A 19148-nucleotide genomic window follows, 5' to 3' on the forward strand; every position below is an offset into this window, starting at 1 on the left:
CCTATGTGACCGGAAAGGGTCAGAACTAGGGGTACACCCTCACCCCTTGAAGTTTGGCCCCCACCCTCCACTCCTACCCCAGAATACGTCCAGGCATATCCTGAAGGTGGATATGTGACCCCTCTATGAACACGCCTAGCCACCCTGGACCAATAGGAACAGGTTTCAGACCCCGGAAAGGGCCATTTCCTGTGATGTAAGCCCCTCCTTTGACCATTTCTGGTGACATAAGTGCATTTTGACAGCTCCCAGGAGCCATTTTGGAAGGGCGGCATACAAATCAAATAAATAAATAAATAAAAATAAAAAATGATGTCATTCCCCAGCCATGTGTTTCTGTTTGTAAACAAAAGCACATGGAGTTTGACAGCAGGGGGTACCTTACACTACTACTGTCAAATTGATTTGGGTCAAATCGGGGGTGATTTGCAAATACAGCCCTGAATTGAATCACCCTCAAAATAGATGACTCGATTCAGGGTAAGGAGATCGCAATTGGTATACCAGCTGTCCCCAGGGGGGAGTGCCATTTTGAGGCCCGTTTGTCCAGTAAAATGGGTCTTAAAATGGCATGCAAATAACCCAAATTGATTCGGGTGATTTGGGGCTGATTCAGGGGCATAACTATAATAGGGCAAGGGGAGACACTTGTCTGGGGGCCCACTGCCTTGGGGGTCCCCAGAGGCAAGTCACATGACTGACTTTCCCAGCTGCGCACCGCCTGGGCTTCCTTCAGTTGTATTTATCCTCTGAAATTGATGTGAATGTTAAGACCTGGAGCTACCAGAACAGCACGTCTTTCTCTAGTACCATTAAATGACTTGCATCATCCACAATTTACAAAACCTTTTAAAAAATAATTTAGGATGATGTTCTATTGTGGCACATAGGTGTTTTAGATAGATAGACAGAATTTTTACTATGCTTTTTGTTACCACTATTCAGCCTCATTTAAGACTTCTTTACTTCATGAGCTGAGCTTCAGTGTGTGTGGGGGGGGAGCATTTTAAAATCTTGTCTCTGGGCCCACTCCAACCTTGCCACACCCCTGGACTGATTAGTTGAAGCAGCTGGCCAAATCAGTTGAAACTCAGGGGAAACTCTTCTGCAACAAATCAGGGGAAACTCTTCTGCAACAAAATGGGAAACAAGTACAAGTACCTGAGAGAGTATCAACTGTCCATGAAAGGCCCGCACAAACTTTCTTAAAAAGGCAAAATATGTAGCTTCTCCAACCTTCTCAGCCAGAGACCGCAGAAGAAAATAACCCTAGAAGCCAACAAGACAAACATGGTTATAAGTATATTATAATTTACAAGTATAAAAAGATCCTTATTTATAATATTGAGAACACCAAAGCATTCTGACCTTCAGATAGTGAACCTGCATGAAGATTTTTTCTGCATTAAGACCATGTTTGATGACAGATGCTCCAGATTCACTCACTTTGCCAGTGTTCTCTTTGTTGGGCCTAAAAGAACAATGCAAGATTTGTATATGTGGATGATGCTTAATAAAGTTTCATTATCAAATCACTTGATTACAACTTTTTTGAAACTTTAGGCACAATGTAATAGTCTGCTATGTAGGAGATTTCATACTTGATACAGGTAACATCATTCATAATGATGAATGAGAAAAGTAGTAGAGAAATGCACTTTTCTAATGTAACTTTATATACAGTTTTACAAGCAGCTGAAATTAAACTAATAGCCAGTTCTAAGCTGGTGTGAAGCTACTTAACTCTTCTCCCAGACATGACATCATATCACATGGCATACCGCTAAGACATGCTACACAGAAAGGAACGTCACATTATGCATGAAAGGAAATGAGAAGAGATTGCAACACTCTAGATGGAAGGAAAACAGGAATGAAGGATATTGAATTCAATACATCCAGCTACATATTTTGGCCACTCTTACCTGAACACGAGCTTAGCAACTCACAAGACTACACCTGCAAGGATGAATAGCTTCTTTCATCTATGCCTAATATGCTGAAAACAGGCTTAAGCTCTCCTTTTTCTTTTACTTTAGTTTGTAATTTTCCATGCACATTAAAAGAAAAGCAGTCAGAGCTTTTGAAAGTGAAGGTCTTCTACTCCCAGCATTCCCATCCAAAAGGACAATAATATCCACAACAAATTCAAACTGTGAATTCTTCATCAACGGATGGTCAGTTACCAAACCCTTGCCAGACATATATATTACTTACTAGTTTTCTTTAGCACTAAGAGCTCATCAGCTTAAATGACTGATTGGAGAAAAGAAAAGGTTATGGAATCTGGTTCTCTTTCTGCCCAAGTTGAACCATTCTGTCACAGAGAAACTAGCTAAGAAGATGTTTGCTTCAGCTTTTTTCAGGATATGGCCTAAGAAAAAGTGCTGCAGCTATCTGTACCACAGAGGTAGTCATTGCTTCATTGAATCACTTCCAGACTTGATGTTGGGAAACTGAAGTGCTGTGTGGGAGAACTTATACATGGCTAAATCTGCTGCTGCTCTTTGTGGGTGCAAATGACAAAATTTCAAAGAGCTGCAGCAGAATATTTGTGAAGGCAGAGAAACAAGGATCATCTTGGCCTAAGACAGGATATGCTATCCTGACAGCATCTCTGACATCAGTCTAACCTTTGCTTGGATTTGGAGGTTTTAAAGGTGATATAAACTGGCATCCACTGAGATCCTTTTACAACTAGGCTCACAGTTTCATTTAAAAATATATATCACTCTTGTATTTTGGGGGGGGGGGAATAAAAGTGGTCTATCCAATTCCTTCCTAATATTCATGACCTTATGTCTCGCACAGAATCAGCTTATCTCAGTCTTCCAATATAGAACATCCGTTTATCTGTTTTTGCCTCCCTCTGTACAGATTTCACTCTTATCTAATATTCATGTTTTAAGGCAGCAACACTGTATTTTCTGGATTTATTTTGTGGCATTCTGGCCATTGTTAACATTTGGAAAATGCTATTAAAGTAATTAATTAAAGGTAACATGGCTGGCAGGTTAAATTATCCAAGCTTATATCCCGCTTTATACATCCCACCTTTTGGACAGCCTTTATAGAAAAAGGGATGAAAATGGTTGGATCTTATGTACAGTATTCTGAGGTTCCCACAAGGAACCTCCTGATCTTCCTCTGCACAGCAGCCCCCTGCACCCCTAAAAATGTCTCTCCTGAGGCTGCAGAACCCCAGAAACAAGATGGAGTAGGACACAGGAGGTTTTTTTTGGGGGGGGGCTGCCCAAAATTCGGTGGATATATACAGATAGGAGCTTTACCTGCTGAAGTTGCCTCTGTCTAGTTTGGGCAATTCTCCCTCCACTTGCATCCTGCTCATCCCATCCTGTTTCTGAGAATCCCCAAACCCTCAAGAGAGGCCTCTGGGAAGGCTTAGGGAGCTGCTGTGCAGAGGAGAGGGCAAGTTCCCTTGCAGGAACTTCATTCTACATGCAGTATACATGGACCAAACCCAGTCTCTTTCTGTGTAATGTAGCACATGAGTCTGTATGACTATCTTGTGTAAATTCATATTTCATGATCTCTATTCCTAGATGTCCCCTAGCTATGATCTACACTTCACTGGGACAAAATCCTTTATAGTTGGAACAATGACATTTACCCTGACAAGCCAGAAGAGGCACATAAGAGGAGCAAGAAAGACAGGGACAGGAGCTGGCCCTATCCAACCCCAGCACAGCATCCCTCCAGCGGATGTTGTTGGTGTCTACCTTATGTTTCTTTTTAGAATGTAAGTCTTTTGGGACAAGGAATCATATCTATCTATCTATGTAAACCACTTTGCAAACTTTGTTGAAAAGCAGTATATAAATATCAGGAGGAGGAGGAGGAGGAGGAGGAGGAGGAGGAGACGGCTCAGTCTCAAAAGCAAGGGTTCTCCAGCTTTAAAAGAAATAGAGATATTCTGGCTCTGTCATGACATAAATGTATTTAGTTACACAGTATACATACAGACACAGGTTTTGTTTTTCAGAGTGCCTGCTGTAAAATTAATGTGCAGTAAGACCAATGTGATTCCTTAGCAATTAATTAGGAAAGCATGTCCCCAGATAAGCCTCCTATCACAACAAGCCATGTTCACTATCAAAAAAATATTTTATTGGAACAAAAATAACACAAAAGATACCCAGTCACTCTAGCAATCAGCAGCTGTGTTGGCTGCAGCTGCATGGTAGTTCGTGATAAGGCTGTCTTTTCTGTCTGCACCTATTGTCAAGCTACACACTTGCAAATTTGTGACTTGTGTGACCTTGTATATACAATAACATGAATAATCATTTATGAAAGAAGCTTATAACAAGACTATAGTTATGTGCAGGCTTGATGTAGAAACTCAGAGGATGGACACTGCTGGGGCACAATGGAAGATTCTTTGGATGATATTGCAAACTGTTTCCAATATTTTAAAGAATGGTGAACAAACATTAAGTTGTTGTTTAGGATCAACCTTAAAAAGAGCAAATTACAGATAGCCCTTATTATTTGTGGTCTGGCACCTGCAGTTTCACATATCTGCATTTGGGTCATAGGGACCTAGTTTCTTTATCCACAGTTTAATAAATAGGCTAAATTCGCCTATCTGTGGTTCTTGGGTGGCCGGAAATGACTACCGGCCACCCATTTCCAGCCACCGTTGTGCAGCATGGAGTCATTTTGTGGCTCTTAAAAAAAAAATCCCAAGATTTGCCAAAATGTTCTCAAAAATCTGAAGGATTTGCAGGTGGTGGGGCTTTCTAGAGAGCTAGAGGCCTGGAGAGCAAGTTACTATGCTTTATTCCCTTCTTTTCTGCTTTTTTTGGACCTTTTTTACACCCAAGAACCTAACCCCCCAATTCCCATTGACTCAAGGTTTTGTTATTTGCCCTTTCCATATTCACACCTATACATGAGAACGAACTCCCACAAATAACAAGAACCACCTGTACATTTAAATTAGCTTGGCCCAGTCAGTCAGTCAGTCAGTCTCTCTCTTGCCCAACCCCTCAATCTACCCAACAAGGTGGTTGTGAAAATAAAATCTGTGGGGGAGCAGAGAAACCATGTACATTTTGGAATTCCAAATTGTGGAATTCTCTGCCACAAGATGTGGTGACAGCCAACAACCTGGATGGCTTTAAGAGGGGTTTGGATAACTTCATGGAGGAAAGGTCTATCAATAGCTACTAGTCGGAGGGCTATAGGCCACTTCCAGCCTCAGAGGCAGGATGCCTATGAATACCAGTTGCAGGGGAGTAACAGCAGGAAAGAGGGCATGCCCTCAGCTCCTTCCTGTAGGCTTCCAGTGGCATCTGGTGGGTCACTGTGTGAAACAGGATGCTTGACTAGATGGGCCTTAGGCATGATCCAGCAGGGCTGTTCTTATGTGCACTGCCATGAATCGGAAGGGCAGGATAAAAATGTAACAAACAAACAAATAATAAAATTAAATATATGCTTTGATGGCTCTGAAGTAGTTTAGGCAGCCTTCACACAGAGTCTTGGCTATTGATCCCTTATTATGCACCAGCCAAGGAAATCTATTCAGCACTGGGGTCAGTACTAGGCTCCTCTATCAATGGACCTGTATAACCAATGGTCATACAGGTCCATTGATAGAGGAGCCACCATAGGGCTTCCATACAATCTATGGCAGCTCCTCCTTGGAGTTTGTGCATAGGTCACTGCTTGAGGCATTGCAAGCTGATTTTCCAAATGAGGATACTTGAAAAAGCAACATACAGTGCAAAGGGCACACCGTTCAACAATAAGTAAAAAGCCCAGTTCCATACTCAGATTTCCCCATACAATTCCTTAAACTAGAGACTGGGGCTGCATTTCTGTGCATAGGATTACACATAAATCCATGGGCAGTAGTATATGCAAGACTCCCTAAATTCCACGCATAACTATGCACACTATGGGCAACTATGGGTTGAGATGTTTTCTGAAACAAAACACAAGCAAAGCTAACAATGAATTAAACATTTTCCTGTACATACTTTATACACTGGTGTTCATACTAAATACTTTGCCTGTTTACAAGAATAACCTATAGCACCAAATCTAGCTTAAAGGCTGTATTTAATTGTAAAGTAATCGACTCAACATGTTTTAACATGTTTAGAACCATCTAATGAAATACACATTTAAGAAAAAACCTTAGCAAAATCAAAGTTGTGATTAAAACTAACCAGGGAAATTCCTTGCTGAAACGTGTTCTTAATCACTTTCCCATGTCTAAATATTCTATATGTAGATCTATGTATGGGATGTCATAGGGTAAATGTGATGTGGAAAGCAACATAGTGTGCAGTAAACAAAGAATCCTCTATGTATAGCCCTGCAATTTACATCTATGCCTCTGGGTAGATTGGATCAACTTGCCTTGGCAGTTAGGATAGATTTTGGTAACGTATCTCTAATTTTATTGAATGTTTATATTCCCCCTATTTCTACACATGCTGAAATAAGATCGACCTGGCAGAAAATGGAGTTGTTTATTAATGAGCTCCAAATAACCCAGAATAGCTCATATTTAATTGTAACAGGAGATTTTAATGCTAGGATAGCAGCAGGTGATGATTTGCTCTTTTCCAAATTTCATCAGCATCCCCCGCCTTATGATATTTCCGCCCCACTACTTGTTAGGAAATCTAAGGATGTTGTGGGGAATTTTGCAGGTCTAAATCTTATTCAGTCCTTTAGAAGAGCTGACCTCCATTTACTAAATGGAACCCTTGCCTCAGATTACTCAGCAGAATATTTGCATTGGGCAGGATTTAGGCCATCTCTTCTGGATTATATGGCGGTTTCTAGAAACCTGCTACCCAATCTTAAGGATTTTCGGGTTATTACACGTATTGAAAGCGACCATTCCTCTCTGACTCTGTTGCTGGCATTCAGTGAATTACTCCGCTTGTCAGCCTCTTGCTGAGGAGATGGAAACGGGTTGGATTAGATCTAGATGGACACTTGTTTTCCAACAAGGTGTAGATAAAATAATCTCTTCTTCTGAAGTAGTTGACCTTTGGGCAGATATTATTACAGGTTCCAAAAATGGTATAAGTTCCCCTTTAGTCGAATTATACAACCAATTGATTACTTTTTTTACATCAGCTCTAGCAGCTATGAATCCAGCACCCTCGAAGTTTATTAAATACACTTCGTACACCTGGTTTGATCGGGAATGTTTGGAGGCTAAGAAAAAACTTATCCAGTACCTTAAATTGTATGACACAGGTACTTCTAACGTAGCACCATCAGCTATAATAACTCTTAAGAATCAATATACGACTCTGGTAAGAAACAAGAAATTACAGGCTAAAAGAGCTGAATGGGATGAACTTATTGCTGCCTCCAAACTTAAAAACCAAACTCAATTTTGGCATAGGTTCTATGGGTAGGGTTCCCTCTTCACCTATATCTGTGATACCAGCTGAAATATGGGTACGTCATTTTTCCAATTTATATCAAAAAGAGGGACCCAATATTGCAATAGAACATTATAATCCTAGTCAATTGCCAAATTGGGATCTGGTTACTGTTTCAGAAATCGAAGCACTAGTTAAAAACTGCAAGAAGGGAAAGGCCCCAGGACTTGGCTGTATCCTAACTGAATTTGTTAGTAATAACCTTGATTGGTGGGCTCCCCTCCTTGCTTCTCTTTTTACTTACATAGATGCTTTGGCTAGAATCCTGGAGGACTGGGGTGTTTCAATAATAGTACCACTTTACAAGAAAGGATTAAGGGAGGATCCAAATAATTACCAACCAATTAGTATTCTTAGCGTTGTCAGCAAGTTATATGCCAGGCATCTTTTGAGGAAACTCCAGGATTGGTTGGATGATCAGTGCATCCTAATGGCTGAGCAAGCAGGGTTTCGAGAAGGCTTCTCTACAACTCATCAAGTATTTACATTGCAATTTTTGGCTGAAAAATATTCCTTTAGACCTAAATTGTCCCTGTTTACTGCTTTTATAGACTTCAAGGCAGTGTTTGATTTCATATCTAGGGACAAACTCTGGCTGAAGTTAAAGGAATCATCTATAGACCGCTCATCTATAGACCGCTGTTTACTTTTATTAATCTACAATTTCCATCGTAATACCCATCTCAGAGTACAATGCTCTAGAAAAGGGCACCTCCCGTCTGAAATTCCTACCTATAAAGGAGTTTGGCAAGGATGCATCCTTGCCCCAGTCTTGTTTAATTTTTACATACACTCAATAGTTTCACATTTTAATGATTTGGACTTGCACCCCCCCCCCACCCAGACTTGTTGGCAGACATGTTTCATTATTGCTCTATGTGGATGATATTGCCCTTTTATCTCAAACCAGGATAGGCCTAAGTCATGCTTTGACCTCCTTAGGTAAGTATACTGAGAAGGAGGCTTTAGAGGTCAATTATTCTAAGACCAAGATAATGGAGTTTTCAAAGCACCCCAAAATCTTTAAATGGACAATAAATTGGCATAGTATTAAACAGGTTAAGGTTTTTAAGTATTTGGGGGTAGTATTCCACCAAACTGGAACACGTAAAGCCCATCTTGATTATATTTCCCAAGGTGCTCAACAGATGGCAAATGTGATTAAGTCTATTCTATCCTTCTATTACTTTACGGGTGCCTTTTTCATACCAGCGGGTATAAAATTGTTGAAGGCCAAGATATATCCCCAAATTCCTTATGGGGTGCAGATTGGTCCTCCAGAAAATTTCTCTCAGCTTGAAACAACTAAATTCCTGAGGGCTATTTTTCAGGTACCCAGGGGTACAGCAAATGCCGTCCTTCGTAGAGAAGCAGGGATCACCACTTTGAAAGCAAAAGTATGGTTTTGCATAATTAAATTTTGGTTAAGCCTGGTCTTCTTTCCAGCTGGTCTTGCCCCTTTAGTGTTATTAGACAGTTTCGTTTCCAAAGGGAAATCAGCTCTGAAATTAAAATTGCATCACTTGGGCACATCTCAAGAAGATCTGATTGGGCGAGGATTAGAGCAGGCGCTTTGCTTTGTGAAGCAACGGCTCCGAGATATAGATTTGCAGGAGGAGTCCACACGGCTACCCAAGGGAATATACTTAGGTTCTCAAACTTTTAACTATAAACCGGCTGAATATTTAGACCAGATCTTGGTACCAAAATTTAGGAGATTTCTGACCCTCGCGCGAATGAAAATTCTCCCTTTGGCAGTACTTGATGGTAAATTCAAACGTCTTCCTTATGATCAGCGCTGTTGTCCATGCGGCTCAAGGAATATAGAGTATATCACCCATGTTATTCTTTATTGCCAGTTTTATAAGGATGCTCACACCAAATTTATTGCTCCTATTTTAGCCATTTAGCACACAAAGGCTGGCTAGGGGGTGGAAGGTTGGGCTTGGGGGTGTGGCTTGGGGAGTGATGGGTGGAAAATGGGGAAAGGTATGTAAAATACAAAATGTCAAAATAAATAAATAAATAAAATTCTGATAGGCCGGTGGGGGGAAGAAAAGAAAAGAATTTTGTTCCAGGCTTCTCTTTCTACTTTATTTTTTAAATTTTTATTTATTTAACACATTTCTAAACCGCCCCTTATGCAAATCCCTGGGTGATTCACAATCTAAAAACACAACCATTAAAATATTAACAACATTACAAAGTTTAAAATACAGATAAAAACTCTAAAACCTAAAACTTTAGAACTATATACTAAAAGCCTGACTAAACAGGTATGTTTTCAGGTCCTTCTTCAAAACATCCAGAGAAGGGGAGGTTCTAATTTGTTAGGAAGCATGTTCCAAGTCCCAGGCCAACCATAGAAAAGGCCTGGTTTCGAGCCACCACCAACCAAGCGGGTGGCAACCACAACCAGACCTCCCCAGATGACCTTAATACATGGCGGGGTTCATGACGAGGAAGGTGCTCTCTTAACTACCTTGGACCCAAGCAGTTGAGAGCTTTATAGGTAATAACAACACTTTGTATTTTGCCTGGAAACATATTGGCAGCCAGTGTAGTTCTTTTAAAATGGGTATAATATGATCTCTTCAGTAACCCCAGAGACCAACTTGGCTGCTACATTCTGTATCTACTGCAGTTTCCAGACTACATACAAAGGCAGCCCAATGTAGAGCACATTGCAGTAGTCAAGACTCGATGCTACCAGCATATACAGCACTGTTTTAAGGTCATTTATCTCCAGAAATGGACATAGAGAGTCACACAAAAGAATTACACTCCACCTGTTGAGTCCTAATTGGAGACCTTCCAACAGGCCAACCAAGGCTGTCTCAACCCCATAGCCCACCCAAAAGCCAGCTTGAAATGAAACTTGAAATGAAATTATACTTTGACTGTAATCCTTTGGAAGATGCATTAGCTAGCTAACAAAGAGGTGCTTGGGCTGTTGTGCAAGCAGAAGCCATTTTCTTCACCTTGTCACTGCAGCCTCCAGAACTGCTGGGAAAGCTGCTCCTCAGTGTCAAGGAACACAACATGAGATGCAGAAAAGGTGACTATAGACTAGAGAGAGGGAAAATTCAAAAGTGGGTGGAACAGAAAGGAGTTTTGCACTGGCAGAGCACTGGTCTGGATGCCACCCAATGATTGAATCAGATCATTTGGATGCAATTATTTCAGACAAAGAAAAAAGACAGTGAGAGCAAAAAAGACAAGAGACAGTCTGCACTGTACCTTAAAATTTGCAGATTTTCTTCAGTGTTCTGCAGCTCATCCTTAAGCCGCTGCCAGCGCAGCAAGGCTTTCAGATCCTGTTGCTCTTTTGCTTCACCAGCTGGCAGCTGTTTGATACACAAACATACAATTCATTGTTAGTTGTTTTCTCTGGTTTCTCAGTAACTTCCCAACAGAAAATCCTGTCAGTTGCTGCCCTTAGGGAAGACAAGAGCTGCAGAGGATGACACCTTCTTCCACCCTGTAACTCAGCTTTTGTCCTCCACCTAGTAATACAACAAGAACAACCATACAACATTTATCCACCATCAATATATATGCTAGGATCTATGCAGAAGATAAGAATGATATAGGCTGTGGGAAAGCGCTTCCGGCCATGCACAGAGGCAACATTTTCTCCTGATACAAGCTCCTTGCACCCATAAGGTGCTACTCCAGAGAGCCCCTTGGCTGGGGGAGTGGCTTTCAGGGGCACCGGGAACTGCCACTGGAAGGCATGCTGAAAAGCCCCTATGTGAAAGTGGAGAACCAGCTGGTGGGGCTTTTGATGATATCTGTGCTTGGCTCCAGGAGAGCTCTCCTGAGAGGAGAGGTCAGAGAATGGCAAGTGGGAGAGCAAAGTAAGCAGAGCACAGGGGAAGGCTTTGGTAAAGATGGAGATCTTGAACGAGTTGAGGGAGGAAAGGGAAGTGATAGGTATGGAGGCTGTTATGAGTACAGGGACAGGGTGACAGAAGACAGAGAGGCAGCAGTGGGAGGAGGCTTGTCACAGATTGATCCATGCAGCCGTTAACAGCATATTACAGATTGTGTGCAGAATATTACACATTGTTGGCTACATACACATTAATTAATGCCACAATCAGCAATTTTGTGACCAGGATACTAGATTTGGAAAATACAGTTTTCCCTCAGAGGAAGGGAAGGACACGAAGGAGGACAGCTATGTTTTTTAGCCCTACAGACTACTCTAATTTGTCAATTACATTCACAATTTCATTTTAGGAACAAATATATTTCCCCCAATGGCATTCATACTTTGCATGCAATAGCTGGCATGAGAAGTAAAATTACACAAAGTAGTCCCACTGAAATTTAAGGAGAAATTAGGAATTACCTAACAATTTCAATGGGACTACTTTGGGTAATCTCTCTCATAAGAACATTAAGAAAAGCCCAGCTGGATCAAGCCCAAAGCCCATCTAGTCCAGCATCCTGTTTCACACAGAGGCCCATCAAATGCTGCTGGAAGCCTACAGGCAGGAGCTGAGGACATGCCCTCTCTCCTGCTGTTACTCCCCTGCAACTCGTACTCAGAGGCATCCTGCCTTTGAGGCTCGAGGTGGCCTATAGCCCTCTGACTAGTAGCCGTTGATAGACCTCTCCTCCATGAAGTTATCCAAACTCCTCTTAAAGCCATCCAGGTTGTTGGCTGTCACCATATCTTGTGGCAGAGAATTCCACAAGTTGATTATGCGTTGTGTGAAAAAGTACTTCTGTTAGTTGGTCTTAAATTTCCTGGCAATCAATTTCATGGGATGATCCCTGGTTCTAGTGTTATGTGAGAGGGAAAAGAATTTTTCTCTATCCACTTTGCCACAACATGCATGATTTTATAAACCTCCATCATGTTTCCCCACAGTAGGTTATTTTCTAAACTAAATAGCACCAGGTGTTGTAGCCTTGCCTCATAAGAAAGGTGCTCTAGGCCCCTGATCATCTTGGTTGCCATCTTCTGCACCTTTTCCAGTTCTACAATGTCCTTTTTAAGATGTGGTGACCAGAATTGTATGCAGTATTCCAGGTGTGACTGCACTATAGTTTTGTATAAGGGCAGTTTTATTTTCAATCCCCTTCCTAATGATCCCTAGCATGGAATTTGCCTTTTTCACAGCTGCCACACATTGAGACGACACTTTCAACAAGCTGTCCACAACAACCCCAAGATCCCTCTCCTGGTCAGTCACCGACAGCTCAGATCCCATCAGCATATACTTGAAGTTGGGGTTTTTCGTCCCAATGTTCATCACTTTACATTTGCCAACACTGAACCGCATTTGCTATTTTGTCGCCCACTCACCCAATTTGGAGAGATCCTTTTGGAGCTCCTCACAATCAGTTTTGGATTTCACTACCCGAAAGTGTTTGGCATCATCTGCAAATCTGGCCACCTCACTGATTACCCCTACTTCTAGATCATTTATGAATAAATTAAAAAGCAGATCTGTCCCAGTACAGATCTGTCCCAGTACAGATCCCTGGGGGACCTCACTTCTTACTTCCCTCCACTGTGAAAACTCTCCATTTATCCCTACTCTGTTTCCTGTCTTTCAACAAGTTAGCAATCCACTTGTCCCCTTATCCCATGACTGCTAAGTTTTCTCAGGAGTCTTTTATGATGAACTTTGTCAAAAGCTTTTTGGAAGTCCAGGTATACTATATCAACTGGATCACCTTGATCCATACACTTGTTGACACTCTCAAATAACTCCAAAAGGTTGGTGAGGCAAGATTTCCATTTGCAGAAGCCATGCCGGTTCTCCCCCAGCAGGGTCTGTTGTTCTATGTGCTTTACAATTTTATCCTTGAGGATGCTTTCCACCAATTTGCCTGGAACTGATGTTAAGCTAACCAGCCTGTAATTTCCTGGATCAACCCTGGATCCCTTTTTTAAAATCAGTGTTACATTTACTACTTTCCAGTCCTCCGGTACAGAGCCTGATTTCAGGGATGAGTTATATATTATGGCAAGGTCGGCAATTTCACATTTGAGTTCTTGGAGGACTCTTGGATGGATGCCATCTAGCCCTGGCGATTTGCTAGTTTTCAGTTTTTCCAGACAGTTTACAACATCATCTCTTGTCACTTCTATCTAACTTCTATCTAACTCAGTTCTTTAGCCTCCATCCCTGAAAAGTCTGGTTCAGGAACAGGTATATGCTCTGTATCCCCTGCCATGAAGACGGATGCAAAGAACTCATTTAGCTTCTGCAACCTCCATATCCTCCTTAATAATCCCTTTCACTCCCTCACTGTCTAATGGTCCAACTGCCTCCCTGGCAGTTTTCCTGCTTCTGATGTATTTAAAGTTTTTGTTATTCCCCTTGATACTTTTGGCTAAATGTTCCTCAAACTCTCTTTTTGCCTCCCTTATTGTCACCTTGCATTTCTTTTGCCAGAGTTTGTGTTCCTTTCTGTTCTCTTCATTTGGACAGGCTTTCCAATTTCGGAAGGAAGTCTTCTTCCCTTTTATGGCTTCCTTGACAGTACCCATTAACCATGCTGGCATCCTCCTGGACTTAGTGGTACTTTTCCTCCTTTTGGGTACACAATCTAACTGGGTTTCTAGTACTTTGGTTTTGAGTAAACTCCATGCATTCTGGAGCGAAGTGACTCTACTGATTTTCCCTTTCTTTTCACCATACTTCTCATTTTGGAGAAGTTTCCTCTTCTGAAATTCAAAATGTCTGTGTTAGACTTCCTTGGTGATTCTCTTTCCACATGTATGCTGAATTTGATCGCACTATGGTCACTGTTCCCTAAAGAATCGATGACACTGACATCACACACCAGGTCCTGGGTGCCACTGAGGATTAAGTCCAAGGTCACCTTCTCTCTGGTTGGTTCCAAGACCAACTGTTTTACGGCACAGTCATTCAGTGTATCTAGAAATTTGACCTCTTTGTCATTACCTAACTGTGAATTCACCCAGTCTATGTGTGGGTAATTGAAGTCACCCATTATTACAGCCCTGCCTTGCCTTGACGCCTCCCTGATTTCCTCCTGCAACTCTCAGTCATTGTCAGTGTTTTGATCCAGAGGACGATAGCACGTCCCCAGTAGCATGTTCCCTTTCAGGCCTTGTATTGTTGTCACCCACAGGGTTTCTGTGGAGGATTCCAGTCCACCTAGGTTTTCTACCTTGTTAGATTCTATCCCTTCTTTCACATACAGTGCTACTCCACCCCCAAGGTGCCCCTCCCTGTCCTTTTTATAGGATTTATATCCAGGGATAACAGTGTCCCACTGATTCTCATTGTTCCACCATGTTTCTGTTATGCCCACTATATCTATTTCTGCGTTAGCAACCAAGCACTCCAGCTCACCCATCTCGGCTTGGAGGCTTCTGTCATTGGCATATAAGCACATATTATGCTTATATGCACCTATACGCTCATCATGTCAGCCACTGTCTTAAAAACAACCAAAATTACTGTCTGATTTAACAATGAACACATTAATACTAGTGTTTTACTTGATGTAATCATCATCATCATCAATGTTATTATTTAGTCATGACTGTCCAAATGAAATTAATGATCATGACTAATATTAAGAAATTATGACCAACTTGACACATTGATTTCAATGCTGTTTAGTTATCACTAATTATTCTCGGGGCTGCCCATTATGACTATTAAAGCATTTATACACTACCTTTCTGTTACAATAGAAACAGTCAAGGAATCTTAAATGAAATATTAAAAAGAAATTATTATTATTTATTATTTATTTATTCGGTTTCTTCTACACCACCCTTCCAAAATGGCTCAGAGCAATTTACACCATAAAACAATAACAGTTAAAACATTCAAAACAGTTAAAAAACCCTGAAAAACCAGGTTACAATGTTAAAAACATTTGCAAAAATTTAAAAACCCTGGAAGGCCAGGCCAAACAGATGGGTTTTAGGGCTCTCTTGAAGGCCAATAAAGAATTCAGATTACAGATTTCTGCAGGGAGTGCATTCCACAGCCCAGGAGCAGCTACAGAGAAGGTCTACCTCTGAGTTGCCACCCAACACACCAGTGGTAGCTGGAGATGGACCTGCTCAGATGACCTTAAAGTGCAGTGAGGATCATGCAGAAGAAAGCTCTCTCTAAGGTAACCTGGACCTAAGCCATTCAGGGCTTTAAAGGTAATAAACAGCACTTTGTATTTTACCCGTATCGGCAACCAGTGCAACTGTTTCAAGACAGGGATAATATGGTCTCTCCAGTTTGCCCTAGGGACCAATCTGGCTGCTGCATTTTGAAGCGAAGTTTCCGAACTACGTACAAAGGCAGCCCCAAGTAAGGCGCATTGCAACAATCAAGCCTGGAGGTTACTAGCTGGTGCACCACTGTTTTGAGGTCATCCTCTTCAAGGAATGGATGCAGCTGTCGAATCAGCCGAAGCTGATAGAGAGCACTCCTGTCATAGCCTCCACCTGAGATACCAGGTGAGGCCTGGGTCCAGGAGTACTCCCAAGCTGCATACCTTGGGAGTACTCTCAAGCTGCATACCATGTTCCTTCTGTGGGAGTGTAACCCCACTCAGCACAAAAAAAATTTAACTCATCCCTCAGATTCTGAACCCCTACAATGAGCCCCTCCGATTCAGTTTCAATTTGTTATCCCTCATCCAGCCCATTATTGCCTGTAGGCAGGCATTTAGGGAATGAACACCATTTCCTGATGATACAGATGAAAAGGAGAAGTAGATTTGGGTGTCATCAGCATACTGATAGCCCCCAGCAACAAACTTCCTGATGACCTCACCCAGCAGTTTCATGACCTCACCCAGCAGTTAAAAAGCATTGGTGACAAAATGGAGCTCTGAGGGACTCCATATAACAGTTCCCGTTTTGAGGAACAATTGTCACCAAGCTCCACCATCTGGAATCTACCCGAGAGATAGGAGCAGAACCACTGCAAAGCCGTGCCCCTTATCCCCAACTCCTCCAGGTGATCCAGAAGGATACCATGGTTGATGGTATCAAACGCCACCAAGAGAACCAAAAGAACCAACAGAGGCACACTCCCTCTCGATTCCCTAGTAGAGGTCATCCATCAGGCTGATCAAGGCTGTCTCAACCCCACAGCCAGCTCTAAAGCCAGTTTGAAATGGGTATCAACCTAATCAACCTAAAAAACAAAACGCATAAAAACAAAACATGAGCAGCAGTGTTCATGCTAACGGTGGCTATATGCTACTTCCAGGTTCAGCTGCTGTGAGCCTTTGAATACCAATTGCTGGAGAGAGAAAGCAGAAGATAGTTATTGTTTTCTTGTCTGCTTGTGGGCTTCCTAGAGGCATCTAGTTGTCACTGTAGGAAACAAGATGCTGAACTACATAAGCATTTGATTTTAAACCAGAGGGTAGGGATATTCTGCGCTGAATGGGTTCGAACGAGGTCCAAACCTGTTCAGCACCATGAGGAGGGGAACAGCAAGCAGGATTTTCAAATAAGAGGAGAGCAGATCCTTACCTGCTCTCTGCCACCGCATGCAGCTTCCAGCTGCCGTGTTACTCATCCCAAGTACCCACACATGTTGCCTGCACACACATGGTGCATGTGCCATTTGCATGGTCAGCATGATGATGGTGCCGCACAGGCTAGCATGCACATGCTAGCACCATGCGCAGAAATTTGGGATGAGCACTATCGCAGTAGGAAGCTGCATGCAGAGCAGGTAAGGACCTGACCAGTATTCCCTCTAAGGCATGCACACGTGCGCATGCTCACAAGTTTTGATGCCTGCTCAGGTAATTTTAGATCCCACTCAGGCTGAATCAGGAAGGCCCCACTCTGAATGCATGTTCACACTCACTGCCTTGGTACTGCCTCCCAGAACAAAACTCAATCTGCACACAGATGGCAAAAATTAGGGAGAACATTAGACCTGACCACCTTTTATTTAAAGATCCCGCTAGATGCAACCCTCCTCACGCTGCTGAACTTATTCTACCTAATCCAACCCAGTTTGGTGCCAAACCAGTTCATGAACCAAAGTTCATGTACATCCCTACCAGAAGGGTTTTTGTATGATACTTTCATAAGTATCAGTTACAAACCCCAAAGAGTTAGAGGAAATAATATCACGCATTGGCTAGGCCTGCAGAAATAAAAAGTCTTCAGGAAGTAATAAAGATTCAACAAGGTAGGAGGCACATGTTCTCTTGGACACTTTCCAGCTTACACACTGTTCGGCAGTAAAATGCTTCAGCATGGCAGGATCATTTTGAAAACGTAAATAGCTTGCATAACCCTCTTACTATGGGAAAATACAGCTATTTATTTGAGACGCACATGCAACATTGCAGGACCAAAACACAAGGATAAAATCCAAAAGAAGGCATCGGAAATGTGAATGGCACCTTGCTGATCGCACAGGGACTGCACAGGGACTGCAATGTCGAAACACAGGCAGTACGGAAGCACACTTAATGGACAGTAGTGACACTGTGGTAGCCTGTAATCTGGAAAGCACCCGGGGTAGGCAATTGCACAGCCTAGGTGTAGCAACAAAGAATGCCTAATCTCACATGCCACTAGCCTTCAGATAATGGCAGGACAGACAAACGGGCTTCCACAGCTGACCTGAGTGGAAAAGCAAGTTCACGTGGGAGGTTCACAATTTAGCTTTCATGCTGTTTTAATTCAAGTTAGCTCAGTGTTAGATGCCCTACTAAATTTCTTCTTATTCTATAGTTTAGCTGAAACTGGAAAATTGAGTGATAGTTCCCAGAATCACAGGCAAATGTGTTAAAAGGGAAGTGCAGAGAGTTCTGAGAGCAGGGGACGTACTTCTGTCCCTTTGAACATTAACAGATGGATAGTGTGTCCTTTTCAAAGGCAGCATCTTCCAATAATTCCTTTTTATCCACAGAAAAGCAATATTCTTCTCAGTATGAAGAGCTTTGGGGGCAAAAAGTAGCAACTCCTCTCGAAGCGACAGAGCACACTGAACTTGCCATGCTGAGGTGGTGGGCAGAAAAACACAGTGGTTGATATGCTCCACAGTGTAACATGGTCTCTGAGCCGCCTACTCTGCTGTGGGCTTCCAAGGAACCACTGTCATTTGCGCTTTAGCACAAGAGCACAAATACTTAGTGTGCCTGTACACCACAAGTGTACACCTCCTGTGCTCCTGGAGTGTAGGCACAACCCTCAAGGACAAGTTCCCGGCAGCAAAATTTTGGAGGGAGGGAGGAGAAGCGAAAATCACTTCCCTCTGCCCACGCTAGGCTGTGGAGCAAGACTTCAATGCAGTTAGGCTCCAGCTGCTCAGCAAGGGTAGAGACCTTCTTCTGTCCTTGTAGCACAGTGGAAGATATGGGCCAATAAACTTTATACTTAATCCCAGCTTTGAAATAAAACATGGGGCAGGGGGGTTGTCCAAAACTTCTCTATAGTTTCCTTGGGAATATGTCTGCTCTACAAGCCGTAATAACATTTATAGAGATATCTATAGGAATAAACAATAGGCCAATATGTTAGTTCAGAAGTTAATAACATTTTCCACTTGTGGTAAAAATAATATTTTCACACCTTTATTTACAATTTACCTGCAGGTATGTATGTGTATATATGTATGCAGGTATGTAACCACCTAGAGATTTTTATACTAGGTGGTATATAAATAAAATAAAATAAAATAAAATAAAATAAAATTAAGTAAGTAAGTGAGTGAGTAACTGAATTAG

At 42.1% G+C, this 19148-nt stretch overlaps 1 protein-coding gene across 8 annotated transcripts in view; it reads right to left on the bottom strand.

The window, feature by feature from the left end:
- Positions 1-19148, bottom strand: part of AOPEP (aminopeptidase O (putative)) — a 340341-nt gene that overhangs the window by 199504 nt on the left and 121689 nt on the right. For all 8 annotated transcript variants that reach the window (XR_008316388.1, XM_053297171.1, XM_053297172.1 and 5 more), the window contains exons 7-9: positions 10680-10786; positions 1369-1471; positions 1162-1269 (exon numbers count right to left, since the gene is read on the bottom strand). Coding sequence is in view for 7 of the 8 variants with exons in the window: in XM_053297171.1 (XP_053153146.1) it covers positions 1162-1269; positions 1369-1471; positions 10680-10786 (318 nt within the window). In the remaining variant the exon portion in view is untranslated. The remainder of the gene's footprint in view (positions 1-1161; positions 1270-1368; positions 1472-10679; positions 10787-19148) is intronic.

The sequence above is a fragment of the Hemicordylus capensis genome, chromosome 2 (assembly GCF_027244095.1).
Source record: "Hemicordylus capensis ecotype Gifberg chromosome 2, rHemCap1.1.pri, whole genome shotgun sequence".
NCBI classification, from domain to species: Eukaryota; Metazoa; Chordata; class Lepidosauria; order Squamata; family Cordylidae; genus Hemicordylus; species Hemicordylus capensis.